The sequence below is a fragment of the Malus sylvestris genome, chromosome 6 (genome assembly GCF_916048215.2).
Source record: "Malus sylvestris chromosome 6, drMalSylv7.2, whole genome shotgun sequence".
NCBI lineage: Eukaryota > Viridiplantae > Streptophyta > Magnoliopsida > Rosales > Rosaceae > Malus > Malus sylvestris.
In genome coordinates this window covers 6,409,498-6,435,449 of record NC_062265.1, presented here as the reverse complement: position 1 = coordinate 6,435,449, position 25,952 = coordinate 6,409,498, and the positions used below count along the sequence as shown (strand labels likewise).

The following is a 25,952-nucleotide window of genomic DNA, read 5'->3' as shown; positions in this document are numbered from 1 at the left end:
CCTTGCTAGCAAGTACTCATCTTTTAATTTTGTCTAGTATTTTAACACAGACAATAATAAACATATTATTTAATTTTCTTTAACTTTGAAAAAAAAACACGTGCCATTTTTTTTGGTGGGTCAAATTGGAAAATGGGTTGATAGAAAACTTAATGGTAAGTAAAAGTACAACATAGTGAAGCTTGTGCATAGGATGGTCCTACCCATAGTATAAAATATCGATGATATCGGTAGTCCAAAAACATAAAAATTTCGATAGAAATATCGAGATATTATCGATATCAATAAAAATTGAATAAAAACCACGAAAATTGTAAGAAAAATTTGGAAATTTTTATTGAAACTTTGGAGAATGTTTATTTAGTCAATTATCTATTAGTTTATAAAAAAAAATTAGAAGGAAATGCATTACATGATGGATTTAACTGATTTAAGTTGATTATACAGCGAGCTGGCAAACACTGTGAATGTAGAAAATATGTAGTAATTAATGAACAAAATATTAAACACACCATAATCATTTATATATAATGATTTACTACAATATTTTACACTTTATACATTGCATGGTAAGATACATGAGTGATTTAGTACCACATAAAGTTCCTATGAGGTTCAAAATTTTCACTATCTTCATCATCTCTATGTGCATAGTAAGTTTATTGTGAAGAGTATTCATCAAATGATAAATCTCCAAAATAGTTTTGCCTGTAATTGTCAACATGCCACTCATATAAATATAAATATTTTAGCATATTATCACTAAAACATAAGTGATATATGGTGGTTACGGTGTTGGAGGAGTAAAATGGGAGGGGTTCTCGAGATATTATTACACCGATATTTTGAGAAAATATTGCTGAAGTGTGAGCGAAATTATCGACATCGATATTTTCCGATATTATCGTCGATATTGTTGATATTTGTACGATATGTACATGGATATGTTCCGAAATATCCGTGATTCGAAAAAATCTAAATATCCTTGATATTTCGTCGATATTATCGATATTTCAGACTATGGTCCTACCTATTATCCACTCTGTCATAGCTCATCTAAACTATATATTAACATAACCTTATTTGTCAACTAAAAGAGGGTGTCATATCTCATCTAAACTAAATATTAATAGAATTTTCTTTATCAATCAAAAGAAGATGAAAAAACTATTTAGTTTTCTTCCACAACAAAAAAATTAAAATAGTAACGTAATTTCACACCATAAAATTTTGCTGTTTTTGGTATAAACTTCACATACAAGTGATTTAACATATCTAATTTAAAAAAAAATAAAAAATAAATCTCTCTCCCTATCTCCCCACTCTTCTCTCACCCTCTTCCTCTTTCCTTCAATTTTAATTTTAAAAACAAAAATAAAAAATTAAACACACATTGTGTAATGTGTGTGGGCGTATACCAGTTTTTATAAATTAAACACTTCTCCACTTGTATTTTCATAACAAAAAAACTGCAGAAAATACAAAACTTGCCCATTGGGAATTTGGGCAATTCTAAGGCTGAGGAGTGAGTGAGGAATGAGGATAGCCCAAGAAAAAGAAGAGCTGCCATGTTGTGATTAGCAGCAGCAACCAACTCCCCCTCCCTCCCCTTTTGCTGCAAATCAATCCAAACAATTTCCATTTCCATGGCCTTGTTTTCTCCCACAACCCATCTCCCAACCCTCTCACCTTCCTCATCACACTTCAAACCCCTCCTAACCCACAAGCCTTTTCTCTCTCTCAGACCCAAGAACCACCTCTTCACCACCAGAGCCTCGGCTGAGAATGGAGCTGGAGCTCTCGGCTCAGTTGCCACAGCCGTGGAGCCCAAAGCAGAGCCCGAGGTCCCCGTGCCCGCCGCTGAGGCTGTTCCGGTTAAGAGTCAGAGCTCTGCCGGGGCTAATGGATCAGCTGGAACTGCTGAGGAGGTAAGCGTGGTGAATTTATTTGAAGATGGGAGATGGGTCAATGGGACTTGGGATTTGAAGCAGTTTGAGAAAAATGGAAAAACTGATTGGGATGCTGTTATTGATGCTGGTAAGTTCTGGGTTTCTTTCCTTCTGATCTGTAATTGTCTATTTCTTCACTTGTTCTTGTTTAGCTCTGATTGCAACTGTTTGAGTTGGCATGGGATTTTGACTTTTCATATTGATTGTTTTTTCCATGTTAAACTCTGAGATTAGAATTTTCATTTGTTTGCCCTGCTCCATAAGGAACATTGAATAGTAGTTGAAGTATTGGGTTGAGGATGTTTTTGTAGAATGTGGGGGATATCTGCTGAATTTGCAAGTCCCAAGTGGTTAATCTGATTTCTGAACTTGCATGTTGATTTTAGAGCTAATAAACTCATGGGTTTTCTTCCCCAAATGTTTTGAAACTTAAATGAAGAAATTTCTACGAAGTTGCCAAGTCTTTTGTTGATTCTTTTTGCAGAAGAGCATCAATTTCCAAATAGAATAGGATTGAAGGAACATCTGTTAGATGTTTGCACACCCTTGTATTTACCTGAACAATTTTGGGAAGTTCCAAAAGCTTCATTTTACAAAGAATCTGTGATTCATTTCAAGCATTTCTTTGACAAATAACTTGTTATCTGAACTTGTTATCTTTCCTAATAATTCAAAAAATACTTGCCTTCTAATGCATCACCTTGCATTACCATTTTCAGAGGCCAGGAGGAGAAAATGGCTCCAGGACAACCCGGAATCATCCAGTAATGAGAACCCTGTGTTTTTTGACACGTCCATTGTACCTTGGTGGGCATGGATAAAGAGATACCATTTACCTGAAGCTGAACTACTCAACGGTTTGTTCGGATCCACTTATTTTAACTTAAGCGTAATGAGGGAATCGGAAATACTCAAAACTAACTTATTTTCTGCTACTTTATGAGTTTCCTGCAGGTCGTGCTGCTATGGTAGGTTTTTTCATGGCGTATTTTGTTGATAGCTTGACTGGAGTAGGCCTAGTTGACCAAATGGGCAATTTCTTCTGCAAAACGTTATTGTTCATAGCTGTAGGGGGAGTGCTTCTGATCCGCAAGAACGAGGATGTTGAAAACCTAAAGAAACTACTTGAAGAGACGACGTTTTATGATAAGCAATGGCAAGCAACCTGGCAAGAAAAGACACCGGCTAGCAGTAGCAAGAAGAAATAGTTGAATTGTTGATGTTGAGTTTGGACTTTTGAATTTACCTTTGGGTTACTTTGTAATTTCTGTGTGCTAGTGGAGAATGAAGTTCTATTTTCAACCATTGTGCGTTTACATTGACAAGTTAACTTTGAAATTTTGGGTAAATATGATTTCCTTGTTAAATAATAGAGTGGCGTTCCCAAAGGGGAAAATGAGACTGTATTGTTGGGAATGAGCCCTTATCACGACATTAAGTTACCGTGATAAGCTTGCGATACTGTCATCGTGATGTTCTAGTTGCATGTAAAATTCTGTCGACAGTAAGCGAAGATGACAATGATCAATTATGAAAGCACATCAATATTCGTTTGATTCAGTTCAGCAAAATTTTGCCATCGTCAGCGAAAAGTTTTTGGTTTCAATATAAGAGAAAACAGCCAATACAAGATTGTACTACGATTCTCCATTGAAGACCCTTTGAGTGAAGGAACAAATGCCTTTCTGCCTGCCTTGAAGCATCCACCAACCAACCATATTCCTACTACTAGACTCCAACCCAAGTTCTATGCAGATGCCATTAGGCATTGGTACAGGAATGTATTGCCCTAATAAGGGAACAGTCCTTGTCAATTTCCAAAATAGAAGAAAACTGTCTTATGTCAACTAGACTAGTGATTATACAATTCTATTATAGGATAATGTCCGAGTATGGACTGGGCAGTATTACACGAATCCGGATCCTCGCCGGATCATTTTTGTGAGGATTCCGAGGATTCGTTAATTATATCCGTTCATCGTACATCGTGCGGTCAGAAATTATTTTAAATATTTTTATTTAAAATTAAATACAAACAATATCTGACAAAAACTGATTGCACGATATACGATGGATAGATACGATTTACGAATTCTCAATATCCTCAACAAAAAGATTCAGAGAAGATCCTATTAGGTATTTGACATATTTTATTTTATGACGTGGCTCAAGAAAAAAAAAATCTATTTCTTATTTTTACAAGGGAAAGAAATACAAATAACACGTTTACTGTTATTTAAATGAATAAAACGTGTTTAAGTATCATTGAGCCGCATTACAAAGTATATGTCGGTACTTGAGTATTATCCTAAACTATATTAGGTCAAAGAATCTCTGATCATACTTCCTATTTTTAAGTTAAATTTTAGGGAGCTTTAATGAAAAGGGCTTGGACTAACTTTAATTTAACCAAAAACCACATAATAACTTTATTTAATAAAAAGGACATAAATTTTAATGAAAAAGGACACAAACTATAAGAAACAGAAGCCTAACTAAAGAGCACACGGGCTGGAAGTAAGCCCAGCGTGCAATACAATTTTTTTTTCCAATCCTTGCCCCTGACGGAACACCACTTCCGTTAGTAAACCGTTTAGAATTTTGAATGCCATTTTGTCAGCCAGTTTCTCTCTTTTTTTTTCTTTTTTTTTTGAATTTGACGTTGGTTTCTCCTTTTTTTTCTTCTTGTTTTCTTCTTGCCCTCCCCCTTGCTCCTGGAAGTCGGAAGGGACGTCTTTTTCATAGGCTTGAGAAATCCATCGATTCCCACTTTCTTTTATTATATATATATATATATATATATTTTTTTTTTTTACTTATTTGAATTAGGTTGTTCAAATTACCAATCTCCACCTTAATTTTGTTTGCCGCTTAGAACCTGTATAAATGTTTTCTGTAGGAACCCTTTCATTGAAAATTATTTCAATTTCGTTTTTAGTTGGTGGGTTTAAAGATTTGCCAGTGTGGTCTTGACTATTGATCGATAAAACAATGGTCCTGGAGATGATCAATAGTTCAGTTTGCTTTGGTAAAAAAATATGGTTTAGTTTAATAAATAGTTCGGTTTGCTATGGTAAAAAAGTATGGTTTTCTAGTTCAGTTTGATAAATAGTTCAGTTTGCTTTGGTAAAAAAGTGTGGTTTAGTTTGATAAATAGTTTAGTTTGTTTTGGTAAAAAAGTGTGGTTTTCTAGTTCACATTGATAAATAGTTCAGTTTGCTTTGGAAAAAAGTTATGGTTTTCTAGTTCAGTTTGATAAATAGTTTAATTTGCTTTGGTAAAAAAGTGTGGTTTTCTACTTAACTTTGATAAATAGTTCAGTTTGCTTTGGTAAAAAAAGTGGTTTTCTAGTTCACTTTGATAAATAGTTCAGTTTGCTTTGGTAAAAAAGTGTGGTTTTCTAGTTTACTTTGATAAATAGTTCACTTTGATAAATAGTTCAGTTTGCTTTGGTAAAAAAGTGTGGTTTTCTAGTTCACTTTGATAAATAGTTCAGTTTGCTTTGGTAAAAAAATGTGGTTTAGTTAGATAAATAGTTCAGTTTGTTTTAGTAAAAAAGTGTGGTTTTCTAGTTCAGTTTGCTTTTGTAAAAAAATGTGGTTTGGTTTGATAAATAGTTCACTTTGATAAATAGTTCAATTTGCTTTGGTAAAAAAGTGTGCTTTAGTTTGATAAATAGTTCAGTTTGCTTTGGTAAAAAAGTGTGGTTTTCTAATTCACTTTGATAAATAGTTCAGTTTGATAAATAATTCAGTTTAATAAATAGTTCAGTTTGCTTTGGTAAAAAAGTGTGGTTTAGTTTAATAAATAGTTAAGTTTGATAAACCTAATGTATAAAATGGTTTTCATAATTCGCCCTCCAAGAGATCGATTTCTCTCTTAAACCTAATGAATGCCTACATGGCTCAATGATATACACAAGTGTGTACTTGAACATGAAACTCCACATGATGCACAAAAGAACATAGTTAGTCTTTGAAACTGCAAAGCAACCTACTACCATCCAGTGGACATGGGATTCATTCCCCTTCCTCTTTGAGCATGTGCTTCTCTTCCACTACAACATGCATTGTCAAATCAAAATCCATCCAAGTGCCAATCCAAGATGCATATGTACAAGCATCGGAACGAAGGAAGCAAATAGTATAACTTGGAACATAAACCAAAGTTATGAGAAAAGACAAATTTCAGACGCCAAGAATCCAGACAAAACAGAAAACGATGTTCTCATACATCGTTTCATCGACTTGAAAACAACAACGACATCGGACCCAATTCCATTTTTGAAGATTGAAATACGTAAACACGAAGCAAAACAACAAAAAACAATTCATTGAATTAGAATACATATTAATATGGAACACCAAACAAAAATAAGAGAGAATGAAATTTGAAAAGAAGCCAAAAATGATAAATCTGACCAGCTAATTATTACCTCAAGACATATTTCGCAGGTTGTATTGCCTTTCTCGTTGCACCACCTCTGTATGCAATCTCTGTGTGCAAACTGAGAACAAAAAACAGAATTTATTAATCGTTTTCAAGATTATTCAGAAAACCAAAACAAGAAGAAGAAACAAAACTCGGTTTTGAGGTGTACCTTAACAGTTCCGGAGCATGCACAGGGAGCTTCCGGTTTCTTCTTCATGGCAAATCCTGTGTGCAATTTATTAATATTGCAGTTGGTGTTGCAATAGATCATTGGATTCATAGAAATCTCAAGCGTTCGAGAACTAATGATGTATGCAAAAGAAATTCAACTGCAAAGATTCAAAATCGTAAATTGAAAACAGGAATGAAACAACAACATGCAAATTTTTGAAAACAAAAACCAGATTGAAAGAGAAAGGTAACGTGTTATACTGACAGGGGAACTCGACCTCCAGAGAATCGATGCTGAGAAGGTCGCCCGTGCTTATCCGATTCGATCGATTCGATTGATTTGAAAAATTGTGGAACTCAAATTGAATTGAAAACAAAAATACCTATTGGGTGGAGAGATCGAGAGAGAGGGAGAGAGAGAGGAAGAGAGAGATTCGATCGATTCGATTGAAAAATGGAGGAATTGGGATTGAACTTGGAAATAAAAGGATTCAGATGTGTTCTTTTTTCACTTCCTTCACTTCTCTTTCTCTCTCAGATGTGTCAGGAAGAAATGGGGGAGACAGACCATAGCAGAGCAAAGAGACCCATAAAGGAAGATAGATTAAACGGAAAAATGTTTTGCCGTCAGGGGCAAAATCAGACACTCACTGTTTGGGCCATTTTATTTGGATTGATTTAGTGTTGGGTTTTGTCCTAACCATTAAATAAACTTACAACATGGTTTTTGGTTAAAACTTAAAGTTTCCATGCCCTTTTGGTTAGTTTTCCTTAAATTTTAACTAAAAAGACTACAATGTTGCAATCCTATTATATTAGGAATGTGATTGTGAAAATCTTATTATATCTTGGAATACCTCTTATATTCCTATGAGGAGTTGATTACCAATTAAATGTTGTAATCCTAAAGGGAAATGTTTTTACCCATCATACTATTATAAATAAAGGCACAATGAGGTGGAATAGAACACACCCCACAATTACACATCTCTCTCATTCTCTCTACTTATTGCTGCACCCCTCTCGCTAAGGCCTCTATAATCGTTCAGTAAATTATGCCTACAATACGTTATCAGCACGCTCTTGACACTGCGCTAAAAAGAGTTTGATCTTCAATCTGGGGAGTATTACGTTTTAATCATTCTTTTTATAATTAATTTATTATTTTATTGAATTGATCGACATGCTATTGATTCAATTGATTTTATTTTTTTTGTGTTGAACATGATACAACGCATTGGAGATACAATTCTGGCTTTCTGAGAAGGATATTCTACAAATTCAAAGGCTTTTATTGTTTTCTGCTAATCAGGTACGCTTAAAATAAAGTAAGATATTTGAAACAACCATGAAACATGAAAACATTCCCCATGATGCATGAACCCCCCCTATGTTTATATTTTCCTTCCGATATATATTGTATATGTTCATATATTTGTCAATATATATATTTGTTTCATGCATCGCACAATTAAGTTATGTGGAATATGTGAGTCAATGTATAAAATTAAATTAGAAGCAATTTTAGGGTTTCCTAAACCCTAAGGGATTTTTGAAAGAAATGAGAATGGGATATGGTGCGGCAAACCACCGCACCATCACTATGGACTCAACAACCAGGCCATGGCCTGGACTTCACCTTGACAGGGCCTGAAGCCTTGAGCCCAAAACGCTAAAACCAGCCCCGTTTGGCTGAGTCCACTCACCCACATGCCGTAACCTTATGATTGTTCGGGCTTGTGCAGCAGCAAAAGGCCTGCAGCCCTGGCCTTCAGTCCACGCCAGTAAGCCACAAAGCTTGCTAGGCCTTGTAGCACCCCGGCTCGCTTTGCATGACAGCCAGCCCATTGTGGCTGGGCTTCTTCGCGCCCAACCTAAGGCCAGCTCATGCTGGGCCTTGTCTCGTGCCCTCCCTTGGTCCAAAAATTGAAACCTAGCTATGGCTGGGGTTTCTCCCTCACCTCGTGACTTGAAGTTCATACTTGAGGCCCTTTTTGGGCCATGCCTTTTACTCAAGGCACCCAACCAGTGCCCAATTATATTTTTGGGGTAATTTTTAGACCCAATGCTACTATTTTAGCATTCTAAATAATTTTAACTCGTTTGTTAATATTATTTTACTTATACAATCGACCATGTATGGCCCGATTTATTGAATTAATTAAAAGTGACCTGCAATCCATTAATCTGATAATAAATCCAAAATTATTGACCTGAAGATCACTTTTGGACATTAACGATTCAATAATTTATTTTTATACTTTGAACCGTTGACATACTTTCGTAGTCCCGAAGCACTCACACTTGAGTTCCTGAATAAACTCAAATTCACTACACTTAGTTGTATATTGCATTTTGTGTTCTTGCAGTAACCTCTCTTTTATGAACTAAACGTTTATAAACTAAATTGAATCTGTAGTTTCAAATTTAGTGCCCTTGAAACCCGAAGTTTTCATAAAACAATACACCCATGAAAACCCCACGTTTTTTTTATGAAAACCATGTCTTAGAACTCGAATATTCTAACCTTGATGCTTATGGATGATTCATTCCCATAGCACTAATCACAATCTTGTTCCATCCAATTTAGTGGATTGTCGAATCGTCACAAGTTCGATTTTTCTGACTTGGACATTTCTATTAGAAACCACTTTATGTGGGGTGCAAGACGTGAATCTCCACTTGACTATCAAGAATCTAAGAAACCATTGAAGCTAACAATGGCATGGAAGAGCTGAATAAGCCTTCGCTATGATCTTCATTCGAAGACTTATGCTCAAAGCATTACAAATGTAAATACCTCCCGATCGAGGATTCCATGGCTTTTTGGCTTCCTTCTACGGATCGTTTAATCATGAAGGACATTGCCTGAAGCACACCATGATTATGTCCATGAATGAGTACAATTCTGAAGTTTATAAATCCGATCGAATTTTTTACTAGAGAAAACTTTTCTCGTCCTTCCATGTTTCTAACTTTCCCCTGAAGCAGCAGTGTAGAAAGCGAAAGTTTACCAAATTCTCGGATCTGATCACTACCACAAACGTGAGAAAAAGGTATGGACCCAGTTCGGTTAAAGCCTACCGAATGGTGATGCACTGCTTTGGCAGGGTACACCGAATGACATATTCTCTCACAATCTAATTTCGAGTTTGTTTTTACAACATATGGTATAATCATGGCCTGCCAAGGTGTGGCATCATGCCCGAAGCATGATCCTTGGTACTAAGACCTAAAACTTCAAGAATAAGGGAAAATATTCCCAAACCTTAACCCTGCAGAATCTACTTCCGTCTCGATGGAATAGATCATTGGTTATGCACCTGTTCGTGCCCCTACCAATGTTGTTAAGGAGTATCATTCTAGTAATCAATATGTGAGACTAATTTTGCTCCACCAAACACTGTTGGTATAGTAGACTTTTGACATGGACAACCTTGTTGGCCGAATCCCCCTTAGTAAACCATTTACTTTGTGAACATTTTTCCATGTTCTTGGATTCACGTTTGGTGTATGTTTTACTTATGAATAATCTTATTGATATTTTCATCGAATATGAGTTAATTGAATCATGTTTCTTACTATATGTGACCGATTCATTGAAACACGTGATTAGGTAGGAATGTAGGAAAGTTAGTTGTCTGGATGAATGCGTACTATGCACACTAACTTTACACCTAAATCACATTTCTAACAACTTAATTAGGTCTATCCAACCTGATTAAGAGCATTGGCACGCTCCTCGTTGTATGAATGGTACTGCATCACCATTTAAGGGACCTTAAATTCTCCCGGATGTTGAGTTTTTAAGGATATTCGAGATGACAATGATCATAAATGAAACCACTGAAGAAAATAAAGTGAAATATCTTTGCACCACTTCCAAAAATGAGCCTGAAGCTTTGATTTGGGGCCAATGGGTTGTCTCCTAACTGGGAATACACCATATGTGGCCGCTTGAAGCTTGGTGATTGAGCAATTTACTTGTTTTGGCACGACCTTTTGGGACACTTAGGTTGAACAATGATGCTACGATGCATCTCCTTACCCGAAGTAAGGATCTTGTGCCTACAAGCACACTTTGCCAAAACCCACTCATTTTGGGAAATTTGATTTCTAAATCATCCCTAGCAAAGATACAAAATCACCCATTTTTTCGCAATGGATTCGAGGGAATGTATGTGGACTAATCCAACCAAAATGTGGACCATATAAATACTTATGGTTTTGGTTGATGAATCGACAAATTGGTCACATGTTTGTCCACACACATTGCTGCTAAACCTTATGGCCGATTAAGGGTTCACCACCCTACTTATCCCTTAAGGTCCGGGAGACTGGATATTGCCGGAGAGTTTATATTGACGATTTTCGATAAAGTATTGCATGTATTTTGGGTTTATAATTGAACATCGAATTCCCATGATTCACCCTAAATAGCCTCACCTAACGATCATAAAGCGCAATTTAAATGATCACCTAAAATTTGGTAAACATACCAAGCTTTTGGTTTCTGCCTAGGGCTATGCAATCTTCTTCTTCTCTATATAGAAAAGGAATCACACGTTTCATATTTAAGAGGAGATAACTCCTTATCTAATTGATAAGGCCAAAATAAATTGACTGTTAAGTAAATAATATTAGTAATTATGCAAAACATAAATATATATATATATATATATATATATATATATATATTTAAACATTTAAACATTTAAATAAAAACATATTTACTCCAACACATATGGCCTTGGAAAAATAAATTTTTATTATGATTTAGGACATACCTGTATAACAAACTTCATACCAGAAATGGACTTCATTTGATTCCATTTAGTGGACATAATCATAAACCGTCTGTGGGTGTGCGGTACTTACAATAGGTTTTACCGTCACAACTGCAGGTGAATGCCCATGAAACTTTGAGTACTCATCAAGAATCCAAGCCATTGTCTGCACAATTTGAAGAGTTAAGCAAGTTTAGTTTATAAACTTTATACCAACGATAACATTGTATTTATCATTTTCGACCAACAAAGACCGTACTCTCAATTTAGTTTGACTGGAAACAGGATACCTGGGAATTATTTCCCATAATTCCAATGAGATCATGGATCCTCTGAGTGAAAACACGTGTTAAACGTTCTCACTCACTGATACTCAGGTCCCTTGGGTTGCAGCCAATCCCACCCTTAGCTCCACCATAAGGAATGTTCACTACGGCTGTTTCCCATGTCATCAGCTGAGCTAAAGCATTCGCTTCATCTGGATCAACCTTGCACCATTGAATATTTGATATTTCAGTAGATATTAAGAAAGCTTAAATGCAGAAATTATGAGAATCTGTATACACAGAATTAACTTCACAGAAGCATCAATGATAAATAATTACGCAACATGTGTTATTGCCAGTTGAATATTTTTCTGAAAATAAAACTGTTACAGTGACCTATATGTGTGGGTTTGAAGCCATGTATAGAAAACTATTAACCTTAATTTTATATTTCAAGTTCTTATTGCAGTTACTGCTAACAGCCTCACCTTCTTTGTTTGGTGCCCAAGTAGAATTTTAATAACGCTGATAAAAGTAGCACTTGTTAAGGACGTCTTTTTGCATCTAATTACTCTGTGAATTCGCTGACAATAATTGAACATACCAGTTACTAGTACTACAAACAAAATGAGCTGCTATAACAATTGGAATTCACCATGGGCACATGCTAGGTAATATATCCAGCACTCGCTATCTCACTCAGGTTTCCCCTTCCAAGTGTTGCATAGTCCTAAAGGGTTCTATATATTTATGGTGTGGCCCAACTCAAAAGGGAAACAGATAATCTACAGGTACACGATACAACAATAAGTTTGTTGAAAAGGAAAATACAGAACAGGAGAAACTTATCTCATATAATAAGACGACAACCAAAGACGTCTGCAATGATCTCACAATCATCCGCAAATAATCATTGATGTTTGGGCTTACATTATACATCCAATCAATGCGGTTACATAAGGCGTTTATAACCAATCAATCATCAATTGTCATTCATCAAGCAGCTTAAAGGCATTTTCCGGAATTTGGAGAAAATACTTTTCGCTCTATAGAAAAACATCAATTTTGGCAAAACCCAATCAAACACAGAAGTAATATTGCCCATGTCCCCTTCACAGGTTTTCTAGTTAATGAAGAGAGAATGCAACCTCATTTCTAAGAAACCCCTCCTTATTATATCAAACATCTTGAAGCACACGGATACACTCATAAAAAAAAATTAACAGAAACACGGGTTTGGCAGACGAAATGTGAGGCAAACATTGACAGTGGAACTGAGAATCCAAATTAAATTTTCCCCAATGATTGAGAGCATGTAGCCATCAAGGTTAAGCTAATTATAAATATAACCAAAAGATTAAAAAAAACGAGATGAATAAATGCGATATGCAATAAAGACCATAAATTGGAATCATAATATCAACAGATTAAGTCTCGCAGACATAAACTCAAACAGTTTGAATACACATATACAATACAAGTGTTTACCCCCTACATTCGCCATGGGCATCGCGGACATGCTGGGAATTTACTCGAATAGGGAACTGGCGGGTGCAAGCGTGCCACTACTAGATGCTGCTAGTAGACGGGATCCAAATGATTGAGGTTGCGCCTGAGTTCAACTTCTAACCAAGAAATTGTGTCATTGAGTGGGAGTGGCTCAAATCAAGGTTCTTTCTTTGCCTTAAAGATAAGGACTTTACTTATATGGAGAAATGTAACAACATGTAAATGACAGGGTTGCTGGAAGTGCAACTAACAGAGGAAAGTAAATGACTGCTAGTAGACGGGATCCAAATGATTGAGGTTGCGCCTGAGTTCGACTTCTAACCAAGAAATTGTGTCATTGAGTGGGAGTGGCTCAAATCAAGATTCTTTCTTTTCCTTAAAAATAAGGACTTTACTTATATGGAGAAATGTAACAACATGTAAATAGCAGGGTTGCTGGAAGTGCAACTAACAGAGGAAAGTAAATGACTGGTAGTGTAGATTACTTGTAAACTAAATGACTGGAAATGAGTTCTACATAAATGTCTTTATTTAAAGTACAAAGCATTCTAAGTACAGAGGAATGCTAAATACAAGGTTTGAGCTTGTTCCCGAGGGATCGGGCAAGTTGCTCTAGTCTTGTGGCAATTTCTAGTGATTTGGGGAATGACTTTGAGGGTTGTAAATAAAACTACAAATGAGATTGATACTACTAGTGAGCAGCAGAGCTAATAAACAAGGAAAGTAAATGATATTTGGCTAAAGCTAAATGTCTACAAGGAGATTGATGAGCTGATTTGAGTAAGCTGATTTGATTGGATGTTTGAGTATCCATAATCCTTTTGCCTTTGCTTCTTTATATCGAGATCTGAGAGAATCCTTTGCTGAGAACAATGAACTTGCCCGAAAGAAACTTACTGCTAGCTTACATGTGAAATGATATTAAAAATAGCAACTTGTGCTTCCACCACATGTCTCCACCACTTGCAATAAACTAATAATTAAAAGAAGCAAGTACTTCCATGTCCGTATGTTGCCTTCCAATCCATTCGCAATGAGAAAGCATGCGATTCTTTTAATTAAACAAAGCTCTTGACAAACCACCACCATCCAAGCAAAAAGGAAAATTAATATTATAATATCAAACTACTCCACTTGCAGTCAAATATCTTTTCAAGTTAGTCTTTTTGCACAATCATCCTCCAAATGTCATATTTAGCCGGAATGGGCACATTTTAGGTGCAAACAACAAGTATTCTAAACTGAAGTTCAACAGCGAAAACTCTAAACCTTTCGATTAAGACAGAACCTAAAACCCCTCAACAAACTTGGAGGGATACACATGGAAAATATCAATATATATTGACATAAAAAAGAAGAAGGAAATATAAACCTCAAGATCAATGGCGTAGCCAGAAATTATTCGGTGGGTGGGCTAAGCTAAAATTATTACTACGAAATCAAATTTTTAATCTTATGTTGCCTACATAAAGTTTTATAATAGTAAAAACTTGAATGTAGTATTTAAAGCAAGAATTTTATGCTATGTTTTCTAGGTTTCTAGCCTTCAAGACTTTCAAGTGAATAAAATAAGAAACCATTTGTGGTATGGAAGTTTTAATTTTATTACTATTAAATATAATTTTGGTTAAAGCGATGAGTTTATTTAACATCTATTAGCTCTTATTATTCTTAAAAACAGCCTTACTAATAAAAAAATTCATTTATTAAGTAGAATATGACAATTAAAAACATAAACTAACCCAAAAATTAATATTTTTAAGCTTGAAGAACCAAACTCTCCCTATGCTATAGCTTAGGGGAGCCTTGTACTTGGCTCCGCCCTTGCTCAGGATGGTAACGGATTCCACCTTTCATCGGGCCACGAGCATTGTCATGCTGGATTCTGAATCCCACATAGGAAACAAGAGTGTCGTTATCTTTTGGAATAGTACACTCAACCTTCAAAATCAAACACCATAAAATCCAAAAAAAATCAAAAGCAGAAGAATTTATGGAATGAGCAAAGCAAGCAAGCAAGCAAATGGAAGTTCTTTAGTTTGATTTCTTTGAAGGGGACCAAAGGGCTTTTCTCAAGCTTGTAATCCAGCCCAAGAATGCGAGCTGCATGTCGAAAGTTACGGTTGGTGGCTGCAAGAGCATTCATGGCTGCCTCTGCCTCTGTTGAAATCAATGAAACAGCAAAACCCCAGAACCTTGAAACAAGCCAGGAAGGGGCGAGGACAACAGGACAAAGATGATCAGTTGGGTCGGTCAATTTCAGTCAAGCAAATGCGACTTGTACTGTTGTACATATCCCAAATAAAAATTGGAATTTTAACGAAAAGCACCCGGTACTGTTCACTTTAACGAAAAACCACATTTTTACATTAAAAAGTCAATCCTGGTACTATTTACTTTACCTTTTATTTTGTCCTTATCATTAAAACTCAAAGTTTTCAAGCCATTTTCATTAGTTTTCCTAATAAAAATCTATTGGAAAAGAAATGTAGCTGAAAAGTCTGTCAACTTATGGAAATTATTATATAAATAATAAAGCCATATTTGGTACTCTACTTGAATCCAACCTTTTAAACTCAAAAATAATTTTCAAATTTTAAGCCTTAAAAACTTGTTTGGTAGGACTATTTGCAAAAACTGAACTTAAGACTAATTCAAAAATATAGTCTATTCTCTAAAAATATAAAAATTGAGTTTTTAGAGTTTTAAACTTAAACTCACTCATTTTTCCCCTCCCTCCTCCCCTTTTACTCCAAATCTCTCTCTCTCTCTCTTTTCTTCTTTCTCTTTCCTGTTTTTTTTTTTTCTTCACATTTTTCGTCTATCCTCCAATCCATTATTTTCATTCACTTCCTCTCTATCTTGTCCGATCATCTCTCTTCTTTCCCTTTCCTTCAATCATCTCTTACTTTCTTTCATTCTCTCTCCTTTTTCTCCCTTTCTTGTGATCACCTCTTTTTAGATCTCTTTGTCTTGTTTAAGTCGTAAGATTTAAAAAATTTAAATAGCAAACCAATCAAGTTTTTGAGTCTTAAAGAAACTTATTTTCAAGAAATGTTCTTAATGACACACCCCGATACTAGAATCAAGACGTGACGGCCATCACACCTTGATTCTAGGATCGGGGTGTGTCACTTAAGAAATGTTTTGAGAAATGATAAAAAATTTCAAATAGGATACCAAACCGGCCCTAAATTTCTTTTTATTTTTGGCTTATAAGACCTTGACACTAAAGTGCATGAGATAGGATCGTGTCAGTGATAGCAAGGTTTGTTCCAACTTGACTAGGATTGTAGCGAGGATATGTCTTGGGAGATTTTCTAGAGTGCTCCGAAGGACTCGATATTTTTAATATTTTTAAATAAAATGTAACAATTAAAATACTTGTAATACATAGTACTTCTTATGTGCTACTATTGAGTGAGAGAAAGGGAGAAAATTATAATTATATATTAAATGACCAAGATAAAAATGAAACCTGAAAAAGTGGAACTCAATAATTATGGAGCTTAATTAAAAATGAACTAGATCAGTAGAGAAATAAATGGGAGTCAACAATGGGCAGTGAGTAACCTTTAACTTTAATTACTCAAGATCAAGAAAAGATGAGGTGGTTTTTTTTAATTGAGGTAGATAGGAGACAAACTATAGGCTTATTGAGCATCTCAAATGAAGAGTTACAAATTTAATATGTAAAACTCATATTTACATCTCCGGAATATATAAATATGAGCTAGAGAGATGAAAATTTAGAATCTCATTTATTTTTGGGAACTTTAACAAAAAATTTCCTGTATTATTCACTTTAACGAAAAACCACATTTTTATACTAAAAAATAAATCCTGATACTATTCACTTTACCCTTTATTTTGTTCTTATCGTTAAAACTCAAAGTTTTTAACCCATTTTATTAATTTTTTTTATTTTTTTATTTTTAACTAACGGAGCCCGCCTCCTAAAGATGTAAAAAAAAGTGTAAATATACATTTTTATTTCATCTTTTGGAGAAGATGGATAATTTAATTCCACCATTAGAAAGCTTTCCAAAATCAATATAAATGCTCATTTCAAGACATTTTGCTTGATGCTCTACTTAACTTAAAAGAAAAGATACTTGTCTACTTACATTAATAAGTCATTAATTCTCATTTGCCAATCTTAGCTTGACATGACGAAAGGTTTGCATAAGAGTGTGTCATGAAACAAAAATATTACTCTTACCATCTAGATGTATCATCATTTGTATTATCTCTTAATAGAGATGAGATTCACACGGGTTGGCGGACCCTATCTCTATTAATAGTACAAATTATAGTATAACTAGATGGTAAGTAGCATTACTCATCGTGAAAATGTCTTTAGAGGCAAGGGGTCAAGGGTTGTTAATTTACAAAGTGATTTTCCTAGTGATGTGTAATTGTCTATCCCCCTCCTATAGAGATTTACATATTTAGGAAGGCCAGAGAGTCGTCCATGTCGTCTTCGGGGTCATACACAGCCTCTAAGCACAACATGCATGCGTAGGAGAGAATTTCGATCCGGTGATTCGAATAGTCCTTCCTCAATTTAAAGTATAAAAAACTTGATATAAACATCCTGTTAAGATCTCCTATTTCTCTCTTTAAAAATCCGCACATCTAATTTGAAGAGCATTTTTGTGCTAGGGTTGTTTTTCCCTTGCTTTTGCAAGGTTTTGGTCTTTCCCTTAGTCAGTTCTGTGCCCTTACATTCTTCGTGTGCGACTGATCCTTACATTTATCGTGCTTTTAACTCTGTGTAATGTGAGTTTAGGTAGATAATATAAAAAAATTCGGGTAAATTTGGACGGCAATAAAGGAATGTAAAAGATGCCATCACACAAGACAAGACAACATTAAGTTTCACTGATATTGTCGACGTTTGGATTAATTAATTTCTATAAAATGCATCTAAGACCGGGTTCTAACATATACAATTAACAGACTTCGTTCCAACCAAAGAAGTGATGTGAGAATTCACTTTTGGCCTTCACTGTTTGGCCTCACATCTTCTTTGCCAACATCTCCAACTTACACAACGTTTATAAATCCCTCTTACCACCAAACAATGAACCTCTCTCCCTCACACAGACACAGACACACACACACACACACTCTCTCTCTCTCACACAAACGCCAGCCAAAATGGTAACAAACAATATATGCTTGGTACAGATTAGTATGTGCTTGGTATGGTATGGTAGTCTAGTTTACTGATCAGTTGATTTTTTTCAGGGAACATGGTGCAAAGAGAAAGAGGTGCTGGTGAGCGTGTACGTAGAGAAGCCGAAGAGGCAGCACCACAACAACCACCATCATATTCATCACGCCGTCAAACGAGAGATAATTCATTACAGGCAGGGTGTCGGTGGAAAAGGGTACATAATTAGCAGGAGAGCAGAGCTTCTTCAGTACTCCCAATACCTTCGTCAATCTGCTCGATCAGCACCGCCATCCACACCCTCGTCAATGCCAAACATAACCAGCAGTCAACAGCCTCATACCCACCAGGTACCTTAAATTCCTTGTGTATGAGTGCTAGTGTGTTAATACAACTGTCAACTGTGTTAACTAATACAAAGTTTTAGGAAGGAATTTAGCATTAGGACAACAAATTAATATCATAATATCACCCTTGGACTTTGAGCCGTTGTATTGCCGGACACTCTTCATCGTCCGACGAGTCAAACATCAACGCTTATCATATATTCTTGCTTGGTTCACGCTCCCATTTTCTTTCCCCTACACCCCTATTTTTAACCTTTAAATTGAATAAATCAAAGAAGAATCGAGTGATGAAAATTATTGAAAGTGTACAAACATAGAAAACGAATTGTGGAAATTATTTCCATATTTCTTTCTGCCACTCTCTCTCCTTTTCCTCCTCCATGAGTTTTAGAAAATAAAAATCCATTTGTAGAAACTTGGTGTCACTTGTCAATTGGAAGAGGCCATGGTAAGCAATTAAAAATGTAATATTAGATTGGCTAATAAGGTTGTAGTTGTTAGGTAGTGGGTGTGCGCAGAAAGCCGAAGAATAGTTCAAAAGCTCCAACCTGCTTTGGCAACTGGAAATTACCGAACGTTTTTGGAATTTTCCAAGCTAGGAAAGGGAGGAAGACAAGAAAGATGCCTTGGGGTAACAGTAAAACCACCACCAGTAAAATAAAAGCTGCCGTGAAAAGCCTAAAGGTAACTGAAATTTTACTTTGCTGTCTTAATTAATTCATTTATTTCTCTTCTTTTGTTAATTGGTTTAAAGTAAAAAGTGGGATAAAGCATAAAATCGAACGCAATAACGTTCTAAGATATATATAACAAATCTCGTTTAGTGGGATAAAAATTTATTGTTATTGTTGGTTTAAAGTAAAAAGTAAAAAACTGCAATCCTTGCAGGTGCAAAAGCAGCGGAGCCTTTTTTCCAAAGTTTTCTCAGCACCAACAAGACGAAAGTGAAACTCTAGCAACCCATGTCATTTTTTACAGATACCAATTTGTGATATTTATTGCTGAAGAAAGAGAAAGCTAAATAGAAAAGAAAAAAAAAAGAATAATTGGGAAGCAGGCACTATCATAATCATGTGAAAATGATGTTTGAGAATTACGTATATAGCATATTTCAGCTAATGATAAAACAACCTCTGAATTCCATGCTGCAAAATTGGCTGTTCAAAAGCCGCTGCTCATGTCTTGGGTTGAGAACGTTTCTCGTGTATAGCCAAGCCAACACAGCAAGTGTGGTGCTTAAAAATTAAAAGCTACTGCCTATTGGGATGATCTCTGCTGTCGAGTATACTCCCACAAAGCAATGGCACAGCTGACATGAACATTTAGAGATCTCAATGCAGGCATCCAGAATTTGGATGACATCGACCGGTATACCTTCCCTTTCATCCACCCAAGGACCAGTACCTATTCCATGGGTTGGATGAAAAATGAGTAAAGCTACAATGTCAGCTGCACTTTCCCAAATCCAATCACCATTGCTAAATTGAAAATTAAAGACTGGATTCACAAAGTAACGCACTGTCGTTTTAAGAAAGCTATAAGAATACAAAACATGGACATGCAAAACCTAATTGGGAATAAATACAGAGATTTAAAAAATTGCTAACTTACTACATTCTCTTAAAATGAGATTACGTCGTTGTTATTATTGATATTGTTGATACTTGGACCTTATAGCCCTCAAGATGTTGTCGATAAACATATATTCTTCACAAGTCTTCTATATATATCATATAAACATATATAAATGATAAGTGGATAATTCTAAAAAAATAAAAATAAACATAAGTTTCGATCATTGGACCACATCTCAAGATTGATCAACGACAATGCTTACTAAAAAAATAAACCAATGTTCCAAAGAAATCAGCAGTTTATTGTTCACCGGAAATCCTATGTTCTCTTCCCAAAGTCCAAATTTTGGTACGGCCCAAAACTCCCAAATTCACATACTCACTCACTCACGGAGTAATAAACATAACTCATATATCTCCAGACCTCTTTCACTTCCACGCAGTCACAACAGACTCACAATGAATCACGCTTTGGTCATCTTTTTCACCAAGTACCAACCCCAACCCAACTTCTGTTTCTTTATCTGCTTCATCTGTTTGGTTACCTGGAAAATGTAGAGAAAATGAGAAGGAAAACTGAAATGAGTTGGATTGATCAGTGTCTTAGTAGTACAACTAATTTTCGTACTTAGATTTTCCTTCTTCGATCAATATCCTATAACCCATTAAACGAATAATTAAGTTTTCAAACTCTTTAGTGATGGAGCTTCTCAATCTTGAACCTTTTCTTTTTCAGGCTTGATCAAAATGGCAGTGGCTGATCAGGGTTTTTTGCTCTTCTACTTCAATGGTCGACTCGGGTTTGGACTCGAAGCATTTGTATTGGAAGGTCACCAATCCCACACTTTCTCCTTCCCATCTTCAAGGTTGGTATATAAAGATTCTGCATTTTAGTTGGGATTGTATTTGGGTAATTGTGATGGTGGATTTTATTAGTTGTGATTAGTTTGGAGATAATCCGAAGCATGGAGCATTGTTCAGATAGTGAATTTTAGGATACACAAATCCAGAAACAGCTTCTGTAGGAAGCAAATGGAACAGCAAACTGAAATGTATAAAAAATGACGAATAAAAACATACAATGCTTCTGATAACCAAAAAAAAGGTCGTACCCACTGCACAAGGCTCCCGCTTTACGCAGGGTCTGGGAGAGGTGAATGTCGGCTAGCCTTACCCCCAAGCTTTAAGAAACTTTTGCTCTTCATGCAAGCAATTAGTTTGCATTTACTACTGTGCATTAAAGCCAATTTGTAAAATGTGGATAGCTGGATGGCTAGTTCTTATCGTTCTTTGTTTCTTTTTGAAGTTTTCCATTTCATTTCCGTTTTCAATTGTATTGTGCAGTTGGATTATGTCTGTCTCCTTTAGCCTGTTTCTTGCAGGGTTAATTGCTTTTTACAAAGAAATTGCAAGGTAAGGAATAGATCATGCAGTTCAGTGGATGCTTTGCGACTATCGAAGTGGCATGTGGTTTCTTATAGTCTGTTGGATACAGGGTAGGAAAATGATAATTAGCAATCAAACAGAGCTGAAGTTGTTGTAAATTTTATCGTTCTTGTGTTTGTGATTCAGTTGGAGCTACATAAGACGTTAAGATTCATTCTGTTTTCTATTTTGTTTATTGATTATTTAACATCCAAAATGCCGCTAATGGAAGTTTAACGATTAGCTGAGGTTTATTTGGGCTCTTTCTTCTAAGACTTGCCAGGATTCACACGCAGTGTTTACAAATGAGACCATGCTTTAATAACACCAGAAAGTCACGTATCCTTTACCTGAGTGGTACTTTTGACTCTGCATTATGATATATTGTTAGAAAGGTTCCTCTTCTCTGGTGCTGTAATGTAGATTTTCTCTAACAGGACCATGACATTGGGAACCTATTTGATAACGCCGGTGATGGGTTCACACTTTGTAATAGGTTCCCACAAATTAACGGTAAGAAGGCTCTTCAGTGTGAGACTGCTGGTTTTGATGGATAATAAATTCAAATTACTCATTATTAATTTAGCACATTTGTACTATTTGTGTATTTTCTATGCATACATTATTTTAAGTTCCCTAGTTTTTAGGAGTAATTTTGTTTTGATCTATGACCTTCATGATATGTAAACTTGGGTAATTGGTTTTTGGTGTTGGGATTTTTAAGGCCACTGTAAACTGCTAGAAGTCTGATATATAATTGAATTGTGTGAAAGAGAGCATATCAGTTTATACAAGACCAATTATAATTACAATAGAAACTAGGGAGAAATGTTTAATATACTTATTTTTATAGATAAGGTGAACGATACGAGTATGCATGTACTGCATCGAGCAAGGACTCTGGACTACCTGATAGAATTGCTGCTTTGCTTCCAGTGCTTTTTTATTTCTTTCTATACATGCTTCCAGTGCTTTTAGTTATGATGTTCCAAGTATTTACTTCTCTAATTATCTGTTATGTGGTGGTGTTCTTGTGAACTTAAGTTGAAAGGAAGTCTGATTTGGTTCATATATGAAACACAGGTGGACTCATATGCTTATCTACCTTCTAATGTTGATCAGTCCCTCAGGTGTGATGCATCTGCCGCTCTTGTGGTATTCAAGAGAAGGTTGTCTCCTTAATATATTATGATTCCCTGAATTTCCTGTCTCTCATTCTTTTAGATCTTTTGTTGTCATCATGGCACGCTTAGCATCACAGTGCACTCAAAATTACCGTCCGCACTATTTCAGATGTAGTTAAAGACTTTGTTCAAGACAGTTTCTTGATAATGAAACACTGGTGAAAGTGAAACCAATGATATTTTTCCTTAGGAGTGAGAGATTTTAGTCCTCTTCAAGTGGCTAAAGTGCTCTCTGATGCTTCTATATAGGCATGTTTCTCTGGAAAATCAATCTACTGAGCTGATTTTTGGTTCAACAGATGAGCAGCCACTCCTGGAAACTCCAGGTGAGGTAAGTAGTGACTTCGTACAAGGTTTATTTATATTTGGTATACCATAACCACCTAGGAAAGTTGTCGTGGTTGTCTAAGAGTCAATTCTTGAACCATTTTGATGAGGAACATCTCTCCCCCAGATGTATCTTTCTTTGTTCTTCCTTACTGTTTAACTTTTAGTTTGGTTTGGTCTCGATGATGGATTGAAGATTTTCTAGTCCCTTTTTTTACTTTTTCTTTATTCATTATCAGGTCTTCCAACTAAGGAAGCTTATTCCAGCATCTATATCCTATGACTTCAATATCCATGTAAGTAATCGTTTATTTATCTGTGTCCAATCTTTGTATTCATGCTCGCGGCTGTCTCTGATAGTATTCACCATTTTTTTGACACTGCCTGCAGATTATGGACTTTCAGCCTGGGGAGTATCTTAATGTGAAGGTATTAGTCTCTTCCTTGCTGGTTGAGCCTATCTTTTTGAGTTCCATGGTTTGCATTCTGAAACTTTAATGTGGGTTTTAAGTTGATTGGAATTAGTTTTAGTTGAGGTGTGGAGACCCTTGTGACTTTGGTTTGGTCACTCCATGAAAGAAACTTAAAAGTTATTGAAGCTTAAGGCCATATTCATTGTTCCCTTTCTGGTACAATTATCTGTTAAGGCTATCCTCTTAATTAGCTGCTATCGACTAATGAGGCTATTCTCAATGTCCAGAGATTCTTTTGTGATGATGTATCCATCGCCCATTAGTATTGGAGTGTTTAGCTAATAAGCATAATTCCATTCTTGTTGCTTGTCTCAACTGATCGAGAGACTCCAATTGCCCACTTAGTGAGGAAGCTTTTGTTGTTTTTGAACAGTCATTCAATTGATTTGTGGATCACTACATAGGCTTTGGAAAGCTTTGTTATGTACTCGTCGAATTTGTTGTGCTTGAAAAGTCTTTCCTCTCAAACATTGGTTGTCTATTATGCTACGTGTCTGTGGTTTATTTATTTTGCAGGAGGTCCATGACAATCAGCATGGTTTGTTGCTTCTGGAGGGGCAGGATATTTACCGTTTGGGTGATAGCTGGTACGAGTTCCATTCACTGTTGAGACTGCATAAGATTTGACATCGATTGCTTGCTTGTGAGTTATATAGGACATGGTTATAGTATAGTATTTGTTAATTGTTATTCATATGCTAGTTGTGCACTAGAGTCTCTTACCATGCCGATGTCAAATGGAATCATGGAGTCTTAAGTATAAATCATTGCAGAAATTGCTCTTTTTGCTGGTATGTAGTGTAGATTAACTAAAAGATTACACTGTTAAGATGACACATCCCTCACAATAATACCCTTCAACTCTGCAGGCAGAATAGTTGCCCATAATATCATTCGTAGGTTCTACTTCTTATGCATGAAATCAGTCCTTCAAAACAAGATGACGGCATTTAAGTTTTTACCCATTACCAATCACAATTCGGAGATATCATGTCTTTCTCTGCTAGTGAGTCTAGAAATTAAATGATAGCGTTCTACCTACTGTTCTGAGCCCCACATTGTTTTTCATTGAATCTTTTGTTGATTATTCTGGAAATAGGTACCCTGTTCAAGCAGGTGATGTCATTTGGATGGCACCATTTGTGCCTCAATGATAAGTGATGAAAGGAATGCATAATTCTAACTCTCCATTTGATATTACAAGGATTGTGTTTTCCTATCTCCACATTTTAGTATTGCCAAATCAAATACATTTCTCTTGCAAATTTGCAACTTCTACAGGTATGCGGCGTTAGGTAAATGCCGGACGCGATATTTGCTGTACAAAGATGTAAATAGGAATCCACTCTAGTTTCACTTGTATCGTTAAGATGTCGATGACACTGTTAAAAAGGAACCCTCTACCATTCCTGGTGACGAACCCTTGAAGTCATACAGATACTGGGGAAGAGGTTGGCCTAGAAGCTTCCTCTCCGACTTGTGCTATCCATTCTAGTGCACCTAGGACTTTGTTGACTGAAGCTTTCAAACTCCTAGTGAGTGGAGACGGTGAATGCTCTTACTCAACTAAACTAGAAGCCCTTGAACCTTACACATGGATAACAGTAATTTTATATGCATAAGTTATGACAAAACCAGAAACTTTCGGGTGGGCAGTCGTATACTCTTTTCACGATTCCATGTTACATAGATAATAGATTCTCTCATTCACGAAAGAAGCTTTCGGATACTAGACAGTCTAGACTCTAGTCATGTCGTGAGAGAAATAGAGGATTATCATATACTCCTTTCATGAAAGAAACGTCTATGTAAGAACGGAATGGTTCCATTGGGATTGAAGTGTTTTATAAAAGTGCAAACCACGCTTGAACTCGACCAATACTGTTTGGTTCTGTTTTAAGATGGTTTGCAGAAGGAGGGGTATGCAACACGATGACTTCCCAGGAGCAGACCTGTAAACAGGTCGGGTTTATTGGATTTGCATCAGATTCAACTAGGCTTGTCAAACGGGTCGTGTCGTTTTCGTGTAACACCTGTTATCTTAACGGGTCGTGTCGTGTCACACCTGTTATCTTAACGGGTCCTTAACAGGTCGGGTCACTTTACCCGGGTAAAGTGACCCGACCCGTTATGACCCGTTAAGAAAAATATTTTTTTTCTTAAATTTGCATATACCACACATTGTCACATAAATATTACTTCAAAACATTAAAACACATTTGTCGTTTAAGTACTACATCTACACTCGAAAATAAGAGCCTCATAAAAAATACATCCATACACTACTAATCTATTACAAATATTAAATGTGCAAGGATATGCAAAATGAA

At 35.9% G+C, this 25,952-nt stretch overlaps 4 protein-coding genes, 1 long non-coding RNA gene and 1 pseudogene across 5 annotated transcripts; 4 read left to right on the top strand and 2 right to left on the bottom strand.

The window, feature by feature from the left end:
* Positions 1–1,444: 1,444 nt before the first annotated feature.
* Positions 1,445–3,254, top strand: LOC126625009 (light-harvesting complex-like protein 3 isotype 2, chloroplastic). Its single transcript, XM_050294086.1, has 3 exons — positions 1,445–2,037; positions 2,669–2,806; positions 2,904–3,254. Exons 1-3 carry the CDS (start codon positions 1,647–1,649, stop codon positions 3,155–3,157), a joined length of 783 nt encoding a protein of 260 aa, XP_050150043.1. The 5' UTR covers positions 1,445–1,646; the 3' UTR covers positions 3,158–3,254.
* A 1,586-nt stretch (positions 3,255–4,840) lies between these two features.
* On the top strand, positions 4,841–5,787 carry LOC126627039 (uncharacterized). The gene is made up of 3 exons (XR_007624841.1): positions 4,841–5,093; positions 5,509–5,607; positions 5,739–5,787. It is a non-coding gene; the product is annotated as an uncharacterized LOC126627039 (long non-coding RNA).
* On the bottom strand, positions 5,749–6,964 carry LOC126627037 (uncharacterized). Its single transcript, XM_050296459.1, has 4 exons — positions 6,817–6,964; positions 6,550–6,605; positions 6,385–6,456; positions 5,749–6,006 (listed from the first exon to the last, which is right to left on the bottom strand). The coding sequence occupies exons 2-4, from the start codon at positions 6,595–6,597 to the stop codon at positions 5,776–5,778; spliced, it is 351 nt and encodes a 116-aa protein (XP_050152416.1). The 5' UTR covers positions 6,598–6,605; positions 6,817–6,964; the 3' UTR covers positions 5,749–5,775.
* Positions 6,965–11,241: 4,277 nt separating this feature from the next.
* On the bottom strand, positions 11,242–15,259 carry LOC126627475 (glutamate dehydrogenase 2-like; annotated as a pseudogene).
* A 2,972-nt stretch (positions 15,260–18,231) lies between these two features.
* LOC126625667 (uncharacterized) lies at positions 18,232–19,622 on the top strand. Its single transcript, XM_050294695.1, has 4 exons — positions 18,232–18,279; positions 18,367–18,642; positions 19,141–19,323; positions 19,528–19,622. The coding sequence occupies exons 1-4, from the start codon at positions 18,277–18,279 to the stop codon at positions 19,585–19,587; spliced, it is 522 nt and encodes a 173-aa protein (XP_050150652.1). The 5' UTR covers positions 18,232–18,276; the 3' UTR covers positions 19,588–19,622.
* An 873-nt stretch (positions 19,623–20,495) lies between these two features.
* LOC126625674 ((S)-ureidoglycine aminohydrolase-like) lies at positions 20,496–25,014 on the top strand. The gene is made up of 10 exons (XM_050294707.1): positions 20,496–20,562; positions 20,950–21,079; positions 21,582–21,626; positions 22,076–22,151; positions 22,722–22,807; positions 23,072–23,153; positions 23,389–23,445; positions 23,540–23,578; positions 24,139–24,209; positions 24,722–25,014. Exons 1-10 carry the CDS (start codon positions 20,535–20,537, stop codon positions 24,774–24,776), a joined length of 669 nt encoding a protein of 222 aa, XP_050150664.1. The 5' UTR covers positions 20,496–20,534; the 3' UTR covers positions 24,777–25,014.
* The last annotated feature ends 938 nt before the right edge of the window (positions 25,015–25,952 follow it).